The sequence below is a fragment of the Thamnophis sirtalis genome, unplaced genomic scaffold (genome assembly GCF_051295495.1).
Source record: "Thamnophis sirtalis isolate CommonGarterSnake01/CBP01778 unplaced genomic scaffold, rThaSir2_p1.2 scaffold_6, whole genome shotgun sequence".
Taxonomy (NCBI): domain Eukaryota; kingdom Metazoa; phylum Chordata; class Lepidosauria; order Squamata; family Natricidae; genus Thamnophis; species Thamnophis sirtalis.
The window spans coordinates 25,330,676-25,353,730 of record NW_028261386.1 but is presented as its reverse complement, the minus strand read 5'-3'; the positions used below and the strand labels follow the sequence as shown (position 1 = coordinate 25,353,730).

The window sequence follows — 23,055 nt, the reverse complement described above, 5'->3', positions numbered from 1 at the left end:
CTTAGTTTCTAATTCTGTGATACTGTGAATGACAATAGAAGAGCCAACACATACCTCCAAGAGTGGAGATGTAATTACATTATGTGTAACAGATCACCACACCTCTACAAAAATGGATAAAACCAAGGATGAAAGCTGCCTAGAATGCATGTTGGTCAATAGAAAAAAGAAAAAAGAATGACATGACAGGCCACTCAACCAGAAGAAAAAATAGACGATTTTTTGCTAAACAGTTAACAAATGCATGTAGGCAACTTGCCAAGTATTTACCCTGACATCAACTGGGAGACAAACTCTGCATCAAATGGGAGATTGAACAGGTTCCTGCCCAACCTAGTTGATAACTTTGTCATCTAAAAGTTAGGGAGGGAACTAGAAGGTCAGCCATACTGGACCTAATTCTTACTAACATTAAATAAATTATAGAGGGAGTTAAATTGCAGGAATGTTGGGGGAGAGTGAACATGTCATTAAAATTCAACATAGTGCAGACACAAGCAAACCTAAAGGAATTGATTTCAATAAACTTAGAGGTTGGAAGGGATTTCATGGATAAAAAATTTAAAGGGGAAAACAAGAATCTTGGCAAACTGAAAAATATGATAAAAGCCCAGTCCAGCTCAATACCACTGAAAAAAAATCAAAGAAGAAACTATGGTTGCACAAAGAACTTTGATATATCGAACAATTCATCCACTTATGGGAGGAGATGGCAAGGAGGTGACAGGCAGCAGGGGTAAAGGAGAGCTGCTTAATTATTTCTTTGCATATGTCTTCACAGGGAAAAAAAATAGCCCAACCTACCAAAAACAGAACCTTAAAAGACAAACTAGGAATTCAGATTAAAATACTGGTACTCAAGAAAATGGTAAAAGAACACTTGTCTACGTAGATGAGTTCAAATCACTAGGAACTTATGGATTACATTCCAGAGTTCTAAAAGAGCTGGTAGACATGATCTTGGAACCATTGAACTACCGATATATCTTTCAAAGAACTTGAAGCACTGGAGAACTACCAGACGACTGGAAAAGTGGTCTTTCCATCTGCCAAAAAAAACGGGGGGAGGGGAACCCAGATCCAGGAAACTACAGACCAATCAGCCTGACATCAATACTAGGAAGATTCTGGAAAAGATAATCAAGCAACAGATCTGCAAACACCTAAAAGCAAGTCAAGTCGTAACCAGAAGCCAACGTGGGTTTGTCAAAAATAGATCATGCTGTGACTAAGTGATTAAATTAGTGCGTCAGCGAAATGCTGTGGACATAATATATTTGGATTTCAATAAGGCATTTGACAAAGTAGACTACAACCCACCTCTTGTTAAGCTAGAAAAATGTGGGATAGGCTGCATCACCACCAGATGAATTATAACTGGCTGACAAACTGCACTCAGCATGTAGTCCTTAATGAAACTATCTACATGGAGGGAAGTAACCAATGGGGTACCCCAAGGTTCTGTCTTAGGCCTAGTTCATAAACAATTTAGATGAGGGAATAAAAGAGGAATAATCATATTTGCAGACAATAACAAGCTGGCAGGAATAACCAACACCTCAAAAGATGGATCTCAACAGACATCAACACTGAGTCCTATCTAACAAAACGAAATTCAATATAGAGAAAAGGTTTTACTCTTAAGCAAAAAACGCAAATGTACCAGTAGAAATTAGATGAAACTTTGCTCAATAGCAGTAACTGTGTAAGGAATCTTGGAGTCCTAGTGGATAGTCACTTAAATATGAGCCCAGCAGTTTGTGGCAGCAGCCAAAAAAGAAACAAAACCAATGGAATCTGGGCTACTTTAATGGAGGGCTAGAATTAAGATCATGTGAAGTGTTAATACTGTTTTATAAGGCCTTGGTAAGACCACACTTAGTATACTGCATCCAGTTTTGGTCATGATATAAAAAAGATGTTGAGATTCCCGAAAGAGTGCAAAGAAGAGCAAAAAAGATGATTAGGGGGATGGAGATTAAAGGATATGAAGAGCAATGGCAGGAATTGAATATGTCTAGTTTAATGAAAAGGATAAGGGGTGACATGATAGTTAGAATATTTGAGGGGCCGCCACAAAGAAGGGGGGGGGTGTTGATGTATTACCCAAAGCAGCAGAAGGCAAGACAAGAAGCAATGTTTGGAAAGCAATCAAGGAGAAAAGCTAAGGAGACATTTCCTGACAGAACAATTAATCAGTGGAACAGCTTGCCTTCAGAAGTTGTGAGTGCTCCATCACTGGAGGCTTTTAAAAAGATACTGGACAGCCATTTGTCTGAAATGATATAGGTCTGCTTGAGGGGGAGGTGCTGGATTAGAAGACTTTCAAAGTCCCTTCCAACTTCTGTTATTCTGTTAAATTGGCCTGGATGGAAACAATTCTTAAAGCAAGGCCCAGCTAGTTATTAGCCTCCTTCAGTTGGGATACATGGAAGTTTACTAAAAAAAAAGAAAAGTCAAGTCTCTTTCAATTTGCATAACTGCAACATGGTTGGCAGGCAAACAAACAAACAATCTTGCGTTCTCACAGATACAACAGCTCTTTGCCCAAGAGCCCATACTGCAACACCCCGACCCAGAGCGACCATTCGTAGTCCAGATGGATGCTTTGTTGAGAACATACATACACATGTATGTTTAATCACTCAGAATAGAGCTGGAAGGGACCTTGGAGGTCTTCTGGTCCGACCCTCTGCTGAAACAGGAGATCCTATACCATTTCAGATAAGTAGCTGTCCAGTCTCTTAAAAACCTTCAGTGATGAAGCACCTACATCTTCTGAAGGCAAGCTGTTCCACTGCTAATTGTTCTCATTGTTAGAAAATTTCTCCTTAATTCCAGGTTGCTTCTCTCCTTGATTTGTTTCTATCCATTGTTTCTTTTTTTTACACGTATATTTTTTTATTTTTATTTTTTTTACTGTAAATGTGTTTTTTTATTTTCCATTTTCATTTTTGTACAGTCACATATATACTGTGCATAACCGGGGTCATATAACATTAAACAATAAACACAGCCATTCCTCTTGTCAACAAAACCCCCCAAAATAGAGACCCAATGTACCTCTTCGACCCTCCATACACCCTTTCTTTCTATCCATTGTTTCTTGTCTTGCCTTCTGGTGCTTAGGGAAAAAAAGTTAACCCCCCTCTTCTTTGTGGCAGCCCCTCAAATACTAGGATACTGCTATTATGTCACCCCTAGTTCCTTTATCTAGAGTAGTTTGCAACGTTCTTCATATGCTTTAGTCTCCAGTCTTTTAATCATTTTAGCTGTTCTTCTCTGCACTATTTCCAAAGTCTCATCTTTTTAAAAATAATGAAATGACTAAAATAGGATGCAGTATTCCAGGTGTGGTCTTACTAAGGTTTTATAAAGTGGTACTAATACTTCATGTGGTTTTGATTTTATGCCTCTCTTTTTACAACCAAGGATTGTTGCTACTTTTAGAGATTTTTTTTTTCAACCTTTCAATTTCTTGATATTCTGTCCAAGTACTAACTAGAACTAATCTTGCTTGGTGTTTTAAAGATCAGTCAAGATTTGTCTAAGTGCTGTACGGTGTTTACGGTATTGAGGCATGTTCAGTAGAATAAATGTATTTAGTCCTTTCTTGATATGTCATCTTGATGGTGGTTGATTTCTGTAAAACCAAACCCTTGCATGATTAGAGTGAAAAGAGAGCATGCTGGATTTTGGCATTTTGGTCTGAGCAGTGAACATTCTCTCTCCTAGTTTTTTTGTTTTTTTTAAATCCACATGGGTAAAACTAAGGGAAAATCTGAACTTTAAAATGCCACAATCTAAAGCAGATTTCTGCATCTTGGAGATACCTTGAATACCTTGTTAGTCACTTGCTGAGCAAGCTCTCTTCATTATCAGCTCTCTTTCTTCTCATGATGCTGTGTCTCTTCCAGACTGTCCAAAATGTAAGTCTATGCCAGTGGTGGAATTCATTTTTTTTACTACTGATTTTGTGGGCGTGGCTTGGCAGGGTAGGGTGTGGCTTGGTGGGCATGGCAAGGGAAGGTTACTGCAAAATCCCCATTCCCTCCCGATCAGCTGAACTTGGGAGGCAGAGAATAGGCGTGGGCGGAGCCAGTCAGAGGTGGTATTTACCGGTTCTTCGAACTACTCAAAATTTCTGCTACCGGTTCTCCAGAACTGGTCAGAACCTGCTGAATACCCACCTCTGGTCCACACCCTCTTTTCTAAGCAATAATGCAACATCAGCCATTAGGTTTGTCTCTTTGTGTTTTAAACTCTTGCAAATTCATTTAACAAAAGCTACACAGTTTTATTTTCACACATCAACAAAATTTCAGAAAGAGATAAAAGAAAGAAATCCCCCACCCCTTCCAAAAGCAATGCTATTTTAGAGCAATCCCCAACTAAAAAGAGAAAGAAACCAATTTATACAAGAAGTCTGAGCTATTTACATTAAAAGGCCTGAGAGGGAAAAAGTATTAACTTGTCTCCCATTCCACAGAGAAACGCCTTTTTTATTATAATCATACTCCATATTATTTTAAATAGTTTTAAGCTACCTTGGCTGTTAAACAGAATCAAAACAAGTGCTGACTGCTCAATTTGAATCACTTTTAAAAAAAGAAATCTACAATAGTGGCCAGAACTACAACTTGAACTTCTGCTGCACTTCTTCCATTTTATTTTCGACAAGAATTGTCTATGGCCCAGTGTCTCTCTTACAAGCCCCATGGAAATGGGTGGGATGCACTTGGTGCATTGCTTTCGGAGCCACTTCCTCCTCTCCCTCTAAAAATAATTGCAATTATCCCCCAAATGGATTTACATATTTTATTTTCAACAATTATATTAGTTTTCATAGGAACTCCCACTCGATTTGTTGTTCATATACTACAAAGACCTCTTTGTCACTAAGGAGTCTGTCTATTTACCAGCATAAAACATGAAAAAAACAGTGGGGCAAAATATTTATTATTATTAATATTAATATTATTAATATCATTTTTCTTTAAAACTGACAAACTCACAATTGCTAAGAAAAGCACAAACGAATTGGGGGGCAAGCAGTGAGCGAGGGCGTACATGTTTAAGAACAGCTAAGGAACATCCCTTCCCAAAGAAGAGATGAGCGTGCACAATTATTTGCCCATTCCTGCTTTACTGAAGATGCAAATCAGTGACAGATCCAGCTGAAACTGAGACGTCAACCCCTTCTTCTCCTCCACCTGACAGCCACATGCCTTTCCGTTTTGCTCTCCCACCCCCACCCTCAACCCCTCTAGTAATGTCCTTCTGGGAAAAGAAGCCAGCAACTGATTATAAAAATAAGGATAATCTGTAAAATTTGGCTCAGTGGTTCTGTCTTGTCACTTTGCTGAAATCCATCTTTGTTTAAAAAACCAAAAGGGGAGGAGGGATTTTCCCCCCCTGTTCCATATACTACAAGGGCTGAAGAATGGCTGCAAGTTTTTGAGATACCAAAAATCTCAGAAAAATATATAATATACATATATATTTATATATATATATATTTATATATCCGTATGTCATTATTTAAATTTCACATTCCTTTGAAAAGTGGGTCATTCAGTCAGTAGCTGCTGAAGAAGACTTTTCTGCTGGGCTTGTGGGGTCTGAGAGGCTGTGCTGCCTTTCTGTGTATCCACGGAGCCAGGCTGGTTCAGGTAAGGGTCTCCGCCCACCAAGTTGACTGTACACTGCACATCAGCAAACACCTGGACCTGCTGGACCTGCCAGGACACAAAAGAGAGTGTTAGCCAAGCATGGGAAAAGGCCCCCGGGCAGATGGACTGGGTACTACGGTGAAGTGGAAACTCACTAGAGAATCCTCTAGTCTGTAGTCACCACAGAGAAGGGCTCTTCTGTCTTCTTGCCCTACAAAAAGAAAACCGCTGCACTCATTTGGATCAGAGCTAGGTAAAAGTTCACATCTTCTTACATTCAGGACAAGATGGGCTACACCCTGGAGGTTCCAAGTTTGTTTGGGGGGGGGCGGGGAAGAGGAGGACAACGTGGGGTAGCTTTTTCTTCAAGACCGAGTTTGGTCTAGTGTAGTGGCTACCAACCTTTCTTGGCCATGCCCCACCTAAGCATCTCTAAAATCATGATGCCCTGCAACATCTAATTCTTACTTTACTCAAAAAGTGAACTCTACTCACACAGAGGAAGCCTAAAAAGTAAACTTGTTAAACTTGTTTAACGTTAACTTGTTTTAAACCAAGTTCAAATTGCTCCAATTAAAAATCAAATCGCCCCCCCTGTGGGGCGTGGGTTAGGGTTAGGGTTTCACATTGGGAACCACTGGTCTAGTGCTTAAGGCATCAGGCTAGAAATCGGGAGACTGAATTCTAGTCCTTCCTTCGGCATGAAAGCCAGCTGGGTGACCTTGGGCCAGACACTTTCTCTTACCTACATGGTGGTTGTGGGGAAAATAAGGAGGAGGAAGGAGTATCAGATATGTTCGCCACTTTTGAGTTATTTATAAAAATAGAGAAGGCAGGATAAAATATTGAAAAAATAGTCAAAGCTGCAGAATGAGGATGAATGCATGCATGCAGAACCCAGGAACTAGCAACCAATATTATGAATCCTGAATAGTATGGGAAAATAGTGCCAAAAAGTAGTAGCCGGTTATAGAGCAGAGTGTATGACATTAAAAGAAATGGACTCAGAATGCTGTAACATTTAAAAATAAAATTTAATTGTTATTTAAATCTGTTTTTCAGTAAGCTCTTACTTCAGATGTGTAAATTATGCATGCCCTGGAAACTGTATGCATGACTATAAACATATTCTTAGCATGCATTTATCACAGAGTACAAAATGTTTCAATTAAAGTACCTTAATAAATTTTAGAACAGACCTGAACAGTAGGCCAATATATTTACATTCAGACTAATCTACCTAATAGGCTTATACCTGGAACTTAGTTCAGAATACAAGAATATTTATTTATCACTAAGCTTGCTTCTGTACACAAACTTATGCAAATTTGTTTTAGCAGGCTATTTATCAACTTCCCTGTGAAAAAGCCTACAAATACTGGCTGTCTCCAAAGTAAATTTAATTTTTAAATAGATAAGCTTTCTACTGAATTTTTATTACAAACCACTTCACAAAGTTAAATAGGAAGCAGTCTACATACATTTTGGGTAAATTAGTGTTTACATTGCCTCACTGTATATATGTCATTTCTGTTCACATTTCAGTGTGAACATCCACATTGTTAAAATTCTGTTTTCACCGCAAAAAAAACCCATTAAAGGCTAAAAACTGACACCTATTTTACAAATTAGCATTTCCAGCTGGAGCTAAGCTCAGAGCATCTGCTTGATCCCATCAAATTGCGACTGGCCAAGAAGGGTAGCCTGCAATGAACCCTCCCAAGATGTTAGTGATTAGATGTTAGAGGCAGGTTTTCTGGGCTGATTCCACTCCAATATGGAATGGCCTAAAATCCGTTTTGGATTTTATGATGTTATGATTTGTGGGATTATTGTGTTTTACTGTTTGCACAGTACAGTATCCTCTTCCTCTCAAGAGCCTTGAGAGCCTCTCAACGTTTAATACAAAATCACCCCGACTGGTGTTTTCTCTATATAATGAATTATAATTCCCATCACAGTATGCCAATTTGATAGAACACCAAGTTAGGAATGATTTTATTTTATATAGTACTCATAAAAGAGCAAGCAGTGGATGGAAGCTCATTGAGGGAGATCCAACCTGGAAGGAACTTCCTGACAGCGAGAATGATGAATTAATGGAACAATTTGCTCTTGGAATGGTGGGCATTCAATTGCTGGAGGTTTTCAACAAAAGATTGGACAACCATTTGTCTGGGATTGTATAAGATCTGCTGCCTTGAGCAGGAGGTTGGATTAGAAGACCTCCAATGTCCCCTACGGCCCCATGATTCTACAATTTGAAGTACTTCTTGGTTCATGGGTGCACCTGATTATTATGTCCCTGCATAAGGTGGAGTATTGCTAGTATGACTTCGCTGATTTGATCATAAATCTCACAGTTCCATATATCTATGTAAGTATTATTCCTCATAGGTTGAAACTCTGGCAAAGAGTTGTCTGGCAAAGCTAATCAAACAAACAAAAAACCTTTGGGATCACCATTATTATTATAGTAGCTGCAGTTACTGTATCACATGGCATTACACTTTGACACCCTACCCATTTGCTACAGATGGGTTTAGCATAAAGAATAAGCAGGTAATATAAACATCAATATTCAAGTTTACCATTTTTCATCCCTTATTGAAATAGAGAACAGTTTCAGTCCCTGAAGTAGTTTTTCTAATTTGAAAGTGGTTCTTCACTTTCCTTAAGCTTTAGTGAACAATCTCCATGTGTTTGGAACAGGGATATGTTAAGGTAATGGCTAGAGTCCTACAATATGCTATATACAAAAATCAAATTCATTTCATTATGTTACAATTGGTGTGTGAAACCACACATTGATTATAAAATAGCATGCTTCTATGCATTGGGAAAATGAGACAATGTCATTTGCTGTGCAATCTGTGCACATCTCTGCTATTCCAGGTAAAATGAAGAAACGTATCTTTAAATATTGAGCCCTTGAAAGGACTTCAAATTGCATATAATAGAACTAGTATCTTAATGGATGCTTCAGACAGTCACACTGAAGGACTAATTAACTCAGCAGATTGTGCTGAATCTCGCTAGGTAATAAAGGTATCTAATAACCATTGCTTACACCAGCTTTTTCCAACCTGGTGCTGTATCTTCTAATTAGAATAGGGAGCTCTCAAGCTGAGAAAGGCTATCTTACATTGTTTTTAAGCCACAAAAGAACTCTCAAAAACCCTTCCATGAAAAAAAATCCCACTCATAAGAAATGGCAGTTGGTCAAATCAGTTCCACGAAAAATAGGTTTAAAATATTTGGATTATTAATTCATTTCAAATATGAAGGCAAGTCATGATAGCAGTGTTCCAATATCTCAGGGGCTGCCACAAAGAAGAGGGAGTCAAGCTATTCTCCAAAGCAAGTAGTGGTAGGACAAGAAGCAATGTGTGGAAACAAATCAAGGAGAGAAGCAACTTAGAACTAAGAAGAAATTTCCTGACATTTAGAACAATTAATCAGTGGAACAACTTCCTCCAGAAGTTATGAATGCTCCAATACTGGAAGTTTTAAAGAAGATGTTGGATAACCATTTGTCTGAAGTGGTGTAGGGTTTCCTGCCTAGACTAGAAGATCTCCAAGGTCCCTTCCAACTCTGTTATTCTATATTCTATAAAAATTGGATTTAACATAGTCAATTTAAATTAGAATATGACTTCTAATAAATTAGCATTCAAAGCTCTGATAATTTTCATTCCATTTTATATCTGACATTTTGGCTCTTTTTTTTAAATGAAGCAGCAGTTAGATTTTTTAGGTTCATATCAGTTTGGTTGTTGTAAAACAAACTGGTTTCTCTGTTCTAATGCTGGAAGAAAGCAGAGGAAGAAAGTGCTTGGGGACATAAAATGAAGTTCTTGTTTTCCTTTTCATCAAATGTAGGTGATGTCATGGAAGTGCTGAAATGTTAATTTGGGATTCATAATAGACTAAATGAAGGTTAATAAACAGAAATTCAAATCTTGGCAAAATTGAACTTACTGTTGGTCAACAGATTGACCTTGTAAATTGGGATGTGTTTCCCTCCTGCATTAAGGAACAATTTACAACCTGAAGATGCTACCTGTTGTTCTGATTATGATTGCTGTGATTTTTTCAATATATTTCTCATAGATATGCTCTCCTTGGATAGGCTGACTTAAGTGTTAATTGTATTTTGGGTTCAGGATGAAAGTTTAAAAACTCAAATGTTAAGAATAAAGGAAAATTTCAACTGGCATTGTTCTTCTAGCTCTTCAGTTTTCTTCATTTATTGCTTTTGCTATTACTGATAAGAACAATTGATTCTAGTGACCTTATAGGAACTGGTGGTCTGCCTGACTCACGAGTACAGATTCAGTTTTAGCTTTTGTTACTTATAGGTTTTCTGATATCCCACGTTCTACTAGGAACAATTCTTGTGACCTGATACATACATAAGCCAAATTTACAGCGCACAGATCCTTGAGATTTAGAAAGGGCATGTCTGATTTCACAAAACAGGAAAGAGAAATTCACTGATTACAGAAAATAGCCATAGCACTTGGACTTTATAGTGCTTTACAGTACTCTCTAAGCGATTTAAAGAGTCAGCATATTGCTCCCAACAATCTGGGCTTTCATTTTACCAACCTCAGAAGGATGGAAGGCTGAGTCAATCTTGAGCTAGTCAGGATTGAACTCCTGGTAGTGGAATGCAGAGGTAGCTGGCAATACTGTATTCTAACCACTGCACCACCATGGCTCATTAAAAAAAATATTATAAATAAAATCTGTATGCCCCTTTTTGTACATAGAGCAGCTCAACATTACGTGAAAATAAACAAACTGTGTGTCAGTGTGTCCCAATGCCAATCCCAGGGTGTGTAAAGGATGCCCACTTTCAATCAATGCAGTTCCAAGCCAGGCAGCCTTTGGGAAGTTTTTCTGGAACTGAATTGGCTCTGTTGCAGAATCCTCCTGCCTCTCTGAGAATATTCTCAGAGGCAGTGCAAGGAAACCATTTTAAATTTTCCCAACAGAGTTCTGCCTTAGGAATATTTTACTGACCTGTGCTCCATCTGCTTCTGTTTTCAAAAGATCGGAGGAAAGTTGGTTGCAATAAAGGCCGGTGGGTCTGAGAGCTGGGTCGTTTACCTGAAAGCAATATCAACAAGACAAGAAGTCATCAGCACAAGATGAGAAATTAGAAAATGGTTGAATAGTCTTGGCACAGGAAAAGGGAGATCAATGAAAAGTCAAAATGAAAGGGAGCTGCAGGCATCATCTCAGATGACCAATTCATGGTAAACATCTGTCTTCCCTGGCTTGAGGAAAAGCTTTGCATTTGGTATCTGGACAGAAAAGGCAAGTTAGGGCAGTTCTTGATAACTGAACAAAAACAGTATTCCTTGATTGGGCTTGTTCTGAATGGTTCCTATTTTAAATACAATCAGCATCTTAGCTCTGAACTTACTCACATATTTATTATCATTATTTTATGCCCCATTAAACTGGCCAACTCTAAGCAGCTTAGAAAAACTGTCAAAATGCAGCAATGGAGGTTTTTAGAATAATAGAATCAGAGGGCTGGAGATGATCCTTAAATGTCTTCTAGTCCAACTCCCTGACCAAGGCAGAAGTTCTTTATCTTCAAAAGCATTTTGGCTCATTTATATATTTTTTTAAATTAAATTTATATGCCATCCATGTCACTCTTGAAGTAATTCTGGGCACTTAAACAACTCAATGGGGGTTAAACATTAAGCTTTCTCCCTTGCTGTTTATAGGCCTGTGCTGAGTGTGGAAGAGAAGCACACACTGAGTAAATCTGCTGGGCAGATTCTACATTTGCTTTACAAACCTGACAAAAACCTAATTTTTTGAATTCCTAATGCATAAACTAAAAATGTTATTACCCTCAGCTTAGATTTGAGATATGCTACGTGGCGAAAGCTGCAAAACCTTAGAACATGTAACAGTCATGTCATATATCTTAAAATCTTCATTCTTCAGCAGAACGGGATCTGCTATCTTGAACATCTAGCAACTTTATAGTAAGGAGTAGGAGAATGTTGGTTTTGTTTTTAATATGTTGTCTTTGTCTCGTTTTCCCCCTTTCCCTTGTCTTTTGTGAGCCGCCCGGAGTCCTCCGGGAGTGGGCGGCATACAAGACAAACAAACAAACAAACAAACAAACAAATAAATAAATAAATAAATATCAAGGGTCAGATTTCCAAGGCTAAAAACCAGAATGTGCCAAAATGGGACATCTTGTCACCCCAACAGAGAAGAGTGTTTAGCCTTTCTTCTGGCTTTCTACTTATTTCAAGTCTCCCAGAAGTTTTCTCCCTGTTGGTGGTGGAGGAAAAATGGCTCTTCCTATAAATATATAAATGTCAAATAACAGAATTGGAAAGGACTTTGGAAGTGCTCTAGTCCAACCCCCTGTTCAAGCAAGAGACCTTATACCATTTCAGACAAGTGGCTGTCCAGATATTTCTTAAAAGCATCCAGTGATGGAATAACCACAACTTCTGAAGGCAAGCTATTCCACTATTTAATTGTTCTCACTGTTAGGAAGTTTCTCCTCAGTTCTTAGTCATTTCTTTCTTGATTCGTTTCCATCCATTGCCTTTTGTCTTGTCTTCTGGTGCTTTGGAAAATAGGATGACCCCCTGTTCTTTGTGGCAGCCCCCCCCCAAATACTGGAACACTGCTATCTTGTCATCACTAGTCCTTCTTTTCACTAGATTAGACAAACCCAATTCCTGCAATCGTTCTTCATATGTTTTGGCCTCCAGCTTCCTAATCATCTTTGTTGCTCTTTTCTGCACTCTTTCCAGAGTTTCTACATCTTTTTAATAATATGGTGATAAAAACTGGATGCAGTATTCAAAGTGGGTTATCTTATTAAGGATTAATATTTTGAGACTTTGGCAAAGTCCACAGGAGAGGAAGGGAGACACATCTGGATACACTGACCTGCTCAGAGCATAGCTGGTTCATGCCAGACATCTGCAATGAGTTCATTGGCATTTGCCCAGCCATTGGGTTCATATTCTGGGCACTGGCATTTCCTCCGGCCATGGAGACTGTGATGCTCATGTTGTTGTACATTCCCTGCTGAGCTGAGGGGGGCTGAGTCTGTCCAGCCTGGCCATATACACTGCATTTGAAAGAATGAGGCACAGGAATTACATACTGGGATGGGCTTCATTCGAAACCACTTCAATTTCAGAATCATGTTAAGTTGTACAGCAGACAAATTCCACTCCCATATTATTCTCATTCTCTTTGTACGAGTTCAAAAAAGCAAAACTAGTTGGTCCAACCAAAATAGACTTGCTACAATCTATCTGAAATGATAAATTGTTTTCCTACCTTGAATTAATAATAATAATTTAAAAAGAAGAAAGGGGGGGGGGAAGGAGAAAATAAAATCATTTGTGAATTACGTAACGCCATTTAGAAATGTTAATAACAGTAATCTGACTGGCCCAGCCTAAAAATATTTGGAGGAATGGCAGGAAACCAATAATAAAATGGATCGAAGTATAGTTGATTACAGGTTTCAAGGAATGTCAACCGTGTGCTCTGAGGAATGGAGCATGAATCATCAATTTCATCATCCTCATTGCAAAATCTAAGTTGTCTAACTATTGACCAGGTTGGGGTGTATGGCAAAAATATATATCAAAAAGCTTTGCTAACAGTTGGTATTTAGAGGTTAAACTAGGGAGCATCCGTATTTGAGAATCGTGCTTACTTGTTGGTCCCCATAGTTCCTTGCTGCCAGGTCTTCATATCCGGTGACTGATACCCAGGTGTGGGTGGGGCAGACTGCAGCATGGGGCTCTGAGACGGAGGGATCTGAGGGGACATCAAAGGACTACTAGGACTGAGTGATGGGGCAAAAGCAGCTTCACCTTGCTGACCCATTCCTGAAATGAAAACAACAAAAGGTAACTGGATTAATTCACAGGGTGATGGCAACCACAATATTTTATGCTGTAAACGATTTATTTCAATCAGTATTGGATTAAAATTAAAGCTTGATACACAATCAGCTACCCATTAACAAGAGGATGAGAGAGATGCAGGCATTCTGGAGTGGGGTGGAGACGGTGAAGAGATTCATTTAAATCGCAAGTATCCAACTTTTCAGATAAAGAGCTCTATTTTGGCTTTTTGGAGATATGTCAGTTTTAATTAAATGCAATTAATTAACTGTACTTTTATGTAAGACAAATTAAATACTTCATAAGATTTTATATTTCTCCTTCATGTCCCATTTAAGGTGATAATATGCTGCATGTTTTGGAATACGTTGCAGTTTTTGGAGTGAGAAAGGGAACCACAAGCAAAGAATTTTGGAATCTACAGGAGCTGTGGTGTTGCAGTGGTTAGAATGCAGTATTGCAGGTTAATTCTGCCCACAGTCAGAAGTTTGATCCTGACTGGCTCAAGGTTGACTCAGCCTTTCATCCTTCCAAGGTCAGGAAAATGAGGACCCAGATTGTTGGAGGTAAACTGCTTAGAGAGGGCTGTAAAGCACTGTGAAGCAGTAGACAAGTCTAAGTACTATTACTACATGTACCTTCAAATGCCTTTCTTTTAAGTCATTTTCCGATCCAGGGGCGTCAAACTTACAGCCTGCAGGCTGGATGAGTCATGTGCTGGCCACGCCCAGCCCGTTTAGCGACGGGGGAAAGTGATACATCACATGACGATGCCGCGGGTTTGACACCCCTGTTCTAAACAAACTCTTTTATGTGTAGCCAGAAACCTCTGAACATGTTAGAGTCCTCACGTTCTGAAGTTGTGTCCATTGACTGACCTTCTCCCCCATTTAGTAAGTCCCAATGGAGCAAAATTCCCTTAAAAGACTGAGACACACCTGATCCGGAATACTGGAATATGTTCTGTTGCATCTGTGGGCTCATATTGGAGCCAAATTGTCCTCCGACACTTCCCATCATCCCCCGGTTCACCAGGTTGGTACGATTGGCCAATGCCACTTCGGGGTTTTGCGCCATCTGCGAGAAAGGGCTGGTGGAGGTAGGGGGGTTTCCAGGATTCGTACCATAGTTGGGGGGGAAAGGGAATTGCTGTGGGGGACCCTGGGGTAGGCGCCCAGCCGCCAGCTGCACCGGAACCCCGGCTGAGGGGGGAAGATTGTTCCCAAAGCTTTGCTGATGTCTCATCAGCATGGCTCTCTGCTGCATGAGCTGCCTCTGTCGATGCTGCTGGCTGTAAAGTTCACGGTGACGCTGAGCCAACATCTGTGCATTCAGAGGGGGCTGAGAAGGAGGAAGAAAACACAACAGTGATGATGGTATTCAGATGAAAAGCCAGACAACCTCCTCAAAAGGTTGGACTATTAAGTGTTTTTGCTAAGGAACTTTCACAAAGTTCTCCCTATTCACATTCCTCAATACCTTGTTTTCCACTGTTTCTCACATCTCTTTAAGCAAAAGTGCAGAGAAAGGGGAACCAACTGCAATGATATAGTACACATTACCTTGTACGTACAAGCAAAAAATAAAAAACATTAATATGAATATGTGCTTGCTTTAGGAACTATGCCTGCGTAGAATAATCAAAACAACTCAAGCAAGTGAGTAAAACAACAGAAGTATACATATTCCTCCATGGCTATTTTTGTTATTCACTTATTCATTTGTCCACTGTTTAAAACCACTTAATAACTGCATTTTGCCATAACACCATAGCAATGGACCTTAAACACCATGGTTTAATTGGAGGTTCAAGATATAGAGATAATGCTCTGCTCCACGGACACTTATGAAAAGCTACTTTATTATGGAATGCTCTACCTGACTCTGTTGTTACAGCCTCAAACCATCACAGCTTCAATCTCAAACTGTCTACCGTGGACCTCATCCCATTCCTCAAAGATCCATAAAGGGGGCGTACATTAGCACACCAGCATGCCTACCATCCCTGTCCTACTCTTTGCATTTATCTGTATTTACTTCCTTTGTTCATGTTCATGTTCATCCCTTGTTATCTTGTACATGCTTGACAAACACAAAAACAAATAAATGAAATAAATAAATAAATTATACCATTAGGCTCATTCTAAGTTTGGGATCTTATCATTTAACTATGTATCCATGGAGATTTAGTATATTATAGATTTCATCAACTCTTTATGGGGATTGGAATATAAAAAAATCAATAGCATCTGGAAACAGCAAGAATGGGAGACCCAAGTCATTAATCAACTCGTCTCATTACTGAAGGAGAAGGAATTTAGCTCCTCCGGTAAAGACAAAAGAATATGAACAATCTGTTGGCTTGTCCTGACCCCAGGAAGGATCTCTCTTTTTCCAGCTATATAATTTGAAGAATTGCAAGAAAATATTCCAGCTTTCTGATTTTTAGTGCAGTTGTTAGCTTGGGGGAAAAAAAGAGGGATTGGAGAACCATCAGCTGTTCCTACTTCTGCTTGTCTAGAAGAACACCTGCTATTGGTCTTTGTCATTATGCTCACTCATTCTTTTATAAACCAATAGTTCATTGCTCTCAAGCTGGTCTCTCCTAAACAGCCTGTTTTGAAAATCTCTCCAAGTTTCTGATCTACCCTGGTGCTCTCCATCTATGTCCACAACAGCTATACTGACTGAGTCAAGGGGATAACTCAACACAAGGGGGTAGGAGGGACTATCAAGTTGCAGACGTTTGTCCTAAACTTTGCTAATCAGGATACTGAGCTAGGATTGTGCTTTTCAGGAACAGCCATACAGAAGTTCCTCTGAAATTAGAATGATGGTAACAATCCCCCCACCACCTTTTTTTTTACAAATAAATAATACAACTACATTTGGACTAACATGTATTATTCTGGTCACTATATTTCAAAAAGAATATCAGAGTTCGCTTAATTGGTTTGTGACTCTCCGAGATTCCTTGCCAGGTTTTGCAGATATTGGCTGGCAGCTCTCCAAGCCTGATAAGGACTGTGAATTGTAAATCCTCCCTTGAAAGGCTTTGCTGGATGTGAATGAGCAGAATTCACAGTAAATTAATAAAAGGGGTTTTTGTCAGGATAAGGACTTTGCTTCATGCTCTTGGGAAGCCTAGGTCAGAAAAAAATCTGTAAAACTTCTTTATGAGGTACTGGGCCTCTTAGGTAGCAATAGAAGTAATTTAAATCAAGGGTCCCCAACCCCCAGTTGCAGACTGGCACTGGTCCATGACTTGTTAGGAACTGGGTCACATGGAGGTGAGCAGCAGGCGAGCAAAACTGCATGCACATCTGAGCAAATCTGTGCATGCACGCTCCCCACCCTTCCAGTCTGTGGAAAAATTGTATTCCCCGAAACCAGTCCCTGGCACCAAAAACCTTAAATGATCACCACTGATTTAAATGATATAATGATGATGTAGAAAGTAGAAGGTTCCCCCCCGCCCCTGTTATAATTCTAGATCATTCAATATAGCTGAATCACTGGAGATTCACAAGAGGCAAAATGAAATGCTTCCTTACAGAGTGCATAGATAGAATAGAACAGTATCATTTTCTTCCATACAATAATAAATGTTTTATATATATATGAGCTTGTATAAGAGGCTCCCGGCATTTACCTGAGGTGTCATCTGCTGCTGCATGCCTGCCCTTATGCCGATACCACCCTGAGGATTCCCTGCAAACTGGTTTAGAATAGCCTGCCGATTTTGGTGTATCATCTAGAGACAAAGAAACAAAGAAGATTTGGTCTCTCTGCAAACTGCATTGCATACCTGACCCTTTTCTTTAGTCAACAAAACCTGCAACATAAATCAAGGTCAGCTGACTGTTTGCATAGGTCAAGATTGGGGGACCTATAGCTTTTTGGCTATTACTGATCCAAAGCACCCAGCATCTCATTCTATTGTCCGCACTAACTAAGATATCTGGGAGTTGTAGGGCAGCAATTTCTAATAGCCATAAAGTTTATTTTCTGATTTTCAGAGCATCTATAGCTGTGAGAAGAAAGACTGCAGACAGAAGAAGTAAGAGGTATATATTCTGGTAGATATTCCACTTTGGTATCTAAAGATACCAGGTCTTTAGAAAGGGTAATTTATGGAAAGGAAAAAAAAGTCACTTAGAGGAGGAGGAGGGTAAAATATGAATGCATTTAAAACTGCTGTCAAAAAGATTGGAAGCCGCTTTTTTATAATAGTTTCTTTTTCTGTTTTCTTTTGTGCTTATTCACCATTCTTCCATATTTTATTTCTTTCCTAATATTTGTACTATTTTGTCTTGTTAAAAATTTATTCAATGAAAATTACATTAAAAAAAATAGAGATATCAGATTTAAAGATGCCAGAGATAGGAATAAATGCTAGAAAAGTTGGTTAGTTGCTTATATGCTAAAAGAAAGGCCAGGTGTAAGATGAAATCAAAACTCCAAGGCCAGAGAGTTCCTCAAAGTATAGATTTATTAGGCATGTCATATTGGCACAGCTGGTGAAAACACGATTCTGAAGCTCCCCAGGTTTTCCCCCACCCAATTCAAAATCCAAAGTTCTTCCCTCCCCCCCCCCGTACACACACACATCACATGCCCCAATCAGATCACAGTCCCAGACCCCAATGACTCCCATTCACACCCCACCAGGTGCTGGTGAGAGTGTGCTTGGCTCCCAAGAGAAAAATGTTATTTTGGCTACATATTTCCCCAGCTATCTCTATTCTCCACTTCCTTTCCCACAGCTCTATTCAGCCTCGCTGTGGCAATAGAATAGAATAAGAGAGTTGGAAGGGACCTTGGAGGTCTTCTAGTCCAACTCCCTGCTTAGGCAGGAAACCCTACGCCATTTCAGACAAATGGCTATCCAACATCTTCTTAAAAACTTCCAGGGTTGGAGCATTCACAACTTCTGGAGGCAAGTTGTTCCACTGATTAATTGTTCTAACTGTCAGAAAATTTATCCTCAGTTCTAAGTTGCTTCTTTCCTTGATTAGTTTCCACCCATTGCTTCTTGTCCTAGCCTCAGGTGCTTGGAAAATAGTTTGACTCCCTCTTCTTTGTGGCAGACCCTGAGATATTAGAACACTGCTATCATGTCTCCCCTAGTCCTTCTTTTCATTAAACTAGTCATACTCAGTTCCTACAACCATTCTTCATATGTTTTAGCCTCCAGTCCCCTAATCATCTTTGTTGCTCTTCTTTGCACTCTTTCTAGAGTCTCCACATCTTTTCTACATCGTGGTGACCAAAACTGAATGCAGGATTCCAAGTGTGGTCTTACCAAGGCATTATAAAGTGGTATTAACACTTCATGTGATCTTGATTCTATCCCTCTGTTTATGCAACCTAGAACTGTGTTGGTTTTTTTGGCAGCTGCTGCACACTGCTGGCTCATATTTAAATGGTTGTCCACTAGGACTCCAAGATCCCTTTCACAGTTACTACTATTGAGCAAGGTACCACCTATACTGTACATGTGCATTTCGTTTTTTGTTGCCTAAATGTAGAACCTTACTCTTTTCACCATTGAATTTCATTTTGTTAGATAGTGCCCAATGTTCAAGTTTGTCAAGATCCTTCTGTATCTTAAGCCTGTCTTCTGGAGTGTTGGCTATTTCTGCCTGCTTGGTGTCATCTGCAAATTTGGTGAGTTCCCCATTTATACCCTTCAGGGCAACCCTGAAGATGTTTCAAGGTGGCTCCAAGCTTGACACCAGGATTGAAAGGAAAATTGTTCCCACATTTTTTTAGGTCTATGCCAGGACAAGTAAGAGGTTGCGCAGTGGTTAAATGCAGCGCTGCAGGCTACTGCTAGATCAGCAGTTCAGCGGTTCAAATCTCACCGGCTCAGGGTTGACTCAGCCTTCCATCCTTCCGAGGTGGGTTAAATGAGGACCCAGATTGTTGGGGGCAATATGCTGATTCTCTGTAAACCGCTTAGAGAGGGCTGAAAGCCCTATGAAGCGGTATATAAGTCTACTGCTATTGCTATATTGTAAGTAAGAAACTTGCCTGAATAGCTGCTCAAGCATTTCCTGAACAGCCACAACCTTATTACTAAATCAATGGAAAAGGAGAGGAAGGGCTATCAAGAGATTGGCAATTACTTCAGCTTGGCCAGCACATAATGAGCAATGACCAGACAAGCCGAGACTGGACTCACCTGCTGTTGCCCTTGTAGACGTTGTTGTAACTGCAGCCGCAACTGATTTGGAGCTGTTGGAGGCCTATTGAGTGCCTGTCGTGGCTGCATCCCCACAGCAGGGAAAGCCCCACGAGGTGAAGGGACTTGGACAGATATAGGTCCAAAGGACTGTTTCTGCCTCACGATGCCTGGGAAAGGCCCAGGAAGGTTGGCAGTGGGGGAAGCCGAGGGATAAGGCTGAGGGTACATGCCGGGTTTCTGATCCATCATAAGAGTTTGTGGTGGTGTTCCTTGTTGTGGCTGGAACCTCTCCGTCAGTGCTTCTAGGCCACCCCCCTGTTTAAGAAATGAGATGAAATTTTTGAGTTTCAGTAGAATTCCAAATACATTGCTTGGACATTAGCTTTCTATTAAAGCAAATGCAACAATATAACATAGTAAATTTTATATGTATATAAATATAATACATATGTAATTAAATATAAATATTTAATTTAAAAGGCTGTCTAACTCCAAAATTACTCTGGGCAGCTTACATAGTTAAAAAGAGAAGAGAAAATAATCCAAAAAGAAAAAAAAACATAATGCACGGAGTTTTTTTTTTTTTAAATCAGCCTAATAATTAAACAATTATTTTAGATATGTGGAATAGTTTATAGCCCTTCTTCACCACCACAAACAAAACACGGAAAGAATACAAATCTCTTTCAGCAGAGCCAAAACACCCTACAGGTTGCTCCATGTTTAGGGGACACTGATGTTACATGTTTTTAAAAATACAATTTCTTACATTTTATCCAGTATCAAATTCATTGGAAAAGACCCTGATTTTGGAAAAGATTGAAGGCAAAAGGAGAAGGGGATGGCAGAGGATGAGATGGTTAGATAGTGTCATCAACACAATAAACATGAGTTTGCCAAACTATGGAAGACAGTGGAGGTCAGGGGAACCTGATGTTCTAAGGTCCATGGGGTCACAAAGAGTTGGATATGCCAGGTGTGGGATCCTATTGGTTTAACAACCGGGTCACTGAGCGCACACAGTTTATAGAGAAATCACCTTCCACATTACTGCTGTGGAGGAAACAGTTGAGGCACAGCAATCCGTTGCCATGCCTATCAGCTGGACTTCAGAAAAGGGAATATAGGTGAGTATAGAGCAGGAGCAGGTGGGTGGAGGCCCCCAGCTGAAAGTTGGAGTGAACTGGTTTGCTCCCAGCTGATAGTCGGAGCTACCGGTTCACCCGAACCGGTCCAAACCAGTAAAATCCCACCCCTGGATGTGACTTAGCAACTGAATACCAACAAGAACAAAGCAGGTAGAATGACTAATAGGTAAGTTAGGAAGCTGTGAGTCTGGCTTTCCTATGTCTTTATTCAGTCTTGTATTAATTTATTTTGTTGGCTGTGAACTCAACTTCCCCAACACAGACTTATTCATAATCATGGCCAATTGGATAGGGTTTGGGATCATGTCTGACAGAAGTTATAATTTCTATTGTGATAGATTTCTTAAAAGCCAAATCAGTTGGAAGTTGGGATGTAATGAAATAAACTTTCATGCCTTATTCTTCATGGAAGGGCATAATTCAAGGGAAAAAAGTCATACTGAACTTATCATTCTTCATAAATATATTCAAGTCCTATACGGTCTATGTCAATATACTTTAGCTAGTTGAAAATATCACAATGTCGGGGAGAATATTTATTTTGCTTTCTACACTGTATTAATTTGATGTAAATTTGTGTTAATTGTTTTAATAATTTAATGCCTTTAATTTGTTTGTTACTCTGGACAACATCAGGTTTTTTAAGCGGTTAACTGTAAGCAGTGGTGGGATTCAAATAATTTAACAACCGATTCTCTGCCTAATGCCCAGCTGGGTAGGCGTGGCTCAGTGGTCATATGACCATGTGGACAGGGCCAACTCAACATCACTCAGGTTGAAGGGCGCTTTGCCTTAGCTGTTACAATGTAATAAGGGTTAACCGGAGAGGCAGTTTCTGTAAGCAGGGCAATAAAGATTAGGCTAGAAACAACACCAGGATGTTTCCTTCCTGCCTTCCTTACAGGATTAGCCCTGTAAAGTGGGAAAAAAACAAAATAAGATTTCTTCCAACAACCGTTTCTCTGAATTGCTTAGAAAGTTAACAATTGGTTCTCCTGAATCGTTGCAAATTGGCTGAATACCACCACTGACTATAAGTATATAAAATAAATAATAAGTAAGAAAGGATAGGCTAAAAAAAATCTTAAAGGAGCTTTTGGTAGGCAATGCTTTTCAGCATGATATATTGCAGAGGTATTTATTTTTTTGGTGTGTGCTCATATTTATCATTGCACTCTTTCTAGCATAATTCTCCATTCCTGCCCTTCAAAAACTCCCAATTTTGGAAAACCCTCTTATCTGTTACATAAGATCAGACCTTAAAATATAGAAGTAGATTGAGCTGCTCATTACCTGGACCAGTTTGTCAATGCCAAGAGCTCGATCCAATTCTGCCAACTCATTTTCATCTTTGCCACTCAGGAAGGACACCAGTTGTTCCAAAAGTGCTTTCTCATCATTTCTTCCTTCTGGGGTGGTGGGAGGGCATAAGAGCTCATCCAGCTGAGAAGTGATGCACTGGCTGTAGGAATGTCAATATAAAAGATGAAAGCTCTCAAATCCCTTTGGATATTTGACTTATGACATGAGAAACACTGCATGTACATATGGGTCTTTTGCCAAAACCCATTTGCCTCTGTGGTCTACAGTACTGTATGATATAAAATTAGTGTGTGATTTCCAAAAAGCTTGAAAGTGACAATTACCTAATCAGGCATTCTATTGCCACCAATGGTCAGGTTTAGCAAGTTCCCACACCAAATGTAAGGGTGCCTTTAGAGTGCCCCCCTCCTATCCCCAAAAGACATATACAAAGATGTTTCAATATTGGCATGGTTTTCTGCACTGGAATACCCCATTCTAATACATATTTTATTAGTGTATTCTGTATTCATTGTCATAAATGTGACCTTCTGATATTCCTCTTCTGTATGTAGGGCTGATTCAGTAAAGGCTTATTATACAGTTGTATAATTGGATTTTACTTGTAAGTTAATATTGTAGCCTTGTTTGGATGGTGATGAGCCTGGTTTTAAAATTGAAGGAAGAAGTATCCATTACCTGCCCTATAATGATAATATTACCCTGATAAATGAAAATGCAAAGGATCTGCAAGTCCTAGTACTTAAAATTCAAAGAGTACATGGAAAAATGGGACTAAAATCAATATAAAGACTTCTAAACTA

At 39.5% G+C, this 23,055-nt stretch overlaps 1 protein-coding gene across 7 annotated transcripts in view; it reads right to left on the bottom strand.

Annotated features, from left to right (window-relative positions):
• Window positions 1–4,241: 4,241 nt before the first annotated feature.
• NCOA1 (nuclear receptor coactivator 1) overlaps window positions 4,242–23,055 on the bottom strand; it is a 285,311-nt gene continuing 266,497 nt past the window's right edge. For 6 of the 7 annotated variants that reach the window (XM_087717449.1, XM_087717446.1, XM_087717453.1 and 3 more), the window contains 8 exons: window positions 22,223–22,391; window positions 19,779–20,096; window positions 17,244–17,345; window positions 14,530–14,932; window positions 13,399–13,573; window positions 12,615–12,798; window positions 10,701–10,787; window positions 4,242–5,738 (listed from right to left, as the gene is read on the bottom strand). In XM_087717449.1, the coding sequence (XP_087573575.1) occupies window positions 5,571–5,738; window positions 10,701–10,787; window positions 12,615–12,798; window positions 13,399–13,573; window positions 14,530–14,932; window positions 17,244–17,345; window positions 19,779–20,096; window positions 22,223–22,391 (1,606 nt within the window). In that variant the 3' untranslated portion in view covers window positions 4,242–5,570. Of the gene's footprint in view, window positions 5,739–5,827; window positions 5,884–10,700; window positions 10,788–12,614; window positions 12,799–13,398; window positions 13,574–14,529; window positions 14,933–17,243; window positions 17,346–19,778; window positions 20,097–22,222; window positions 22,392–23,055 lie in introns of all 7 variants that reach the window. The other variant, XM_087717452.1, reaches the window with a different exon arrangement.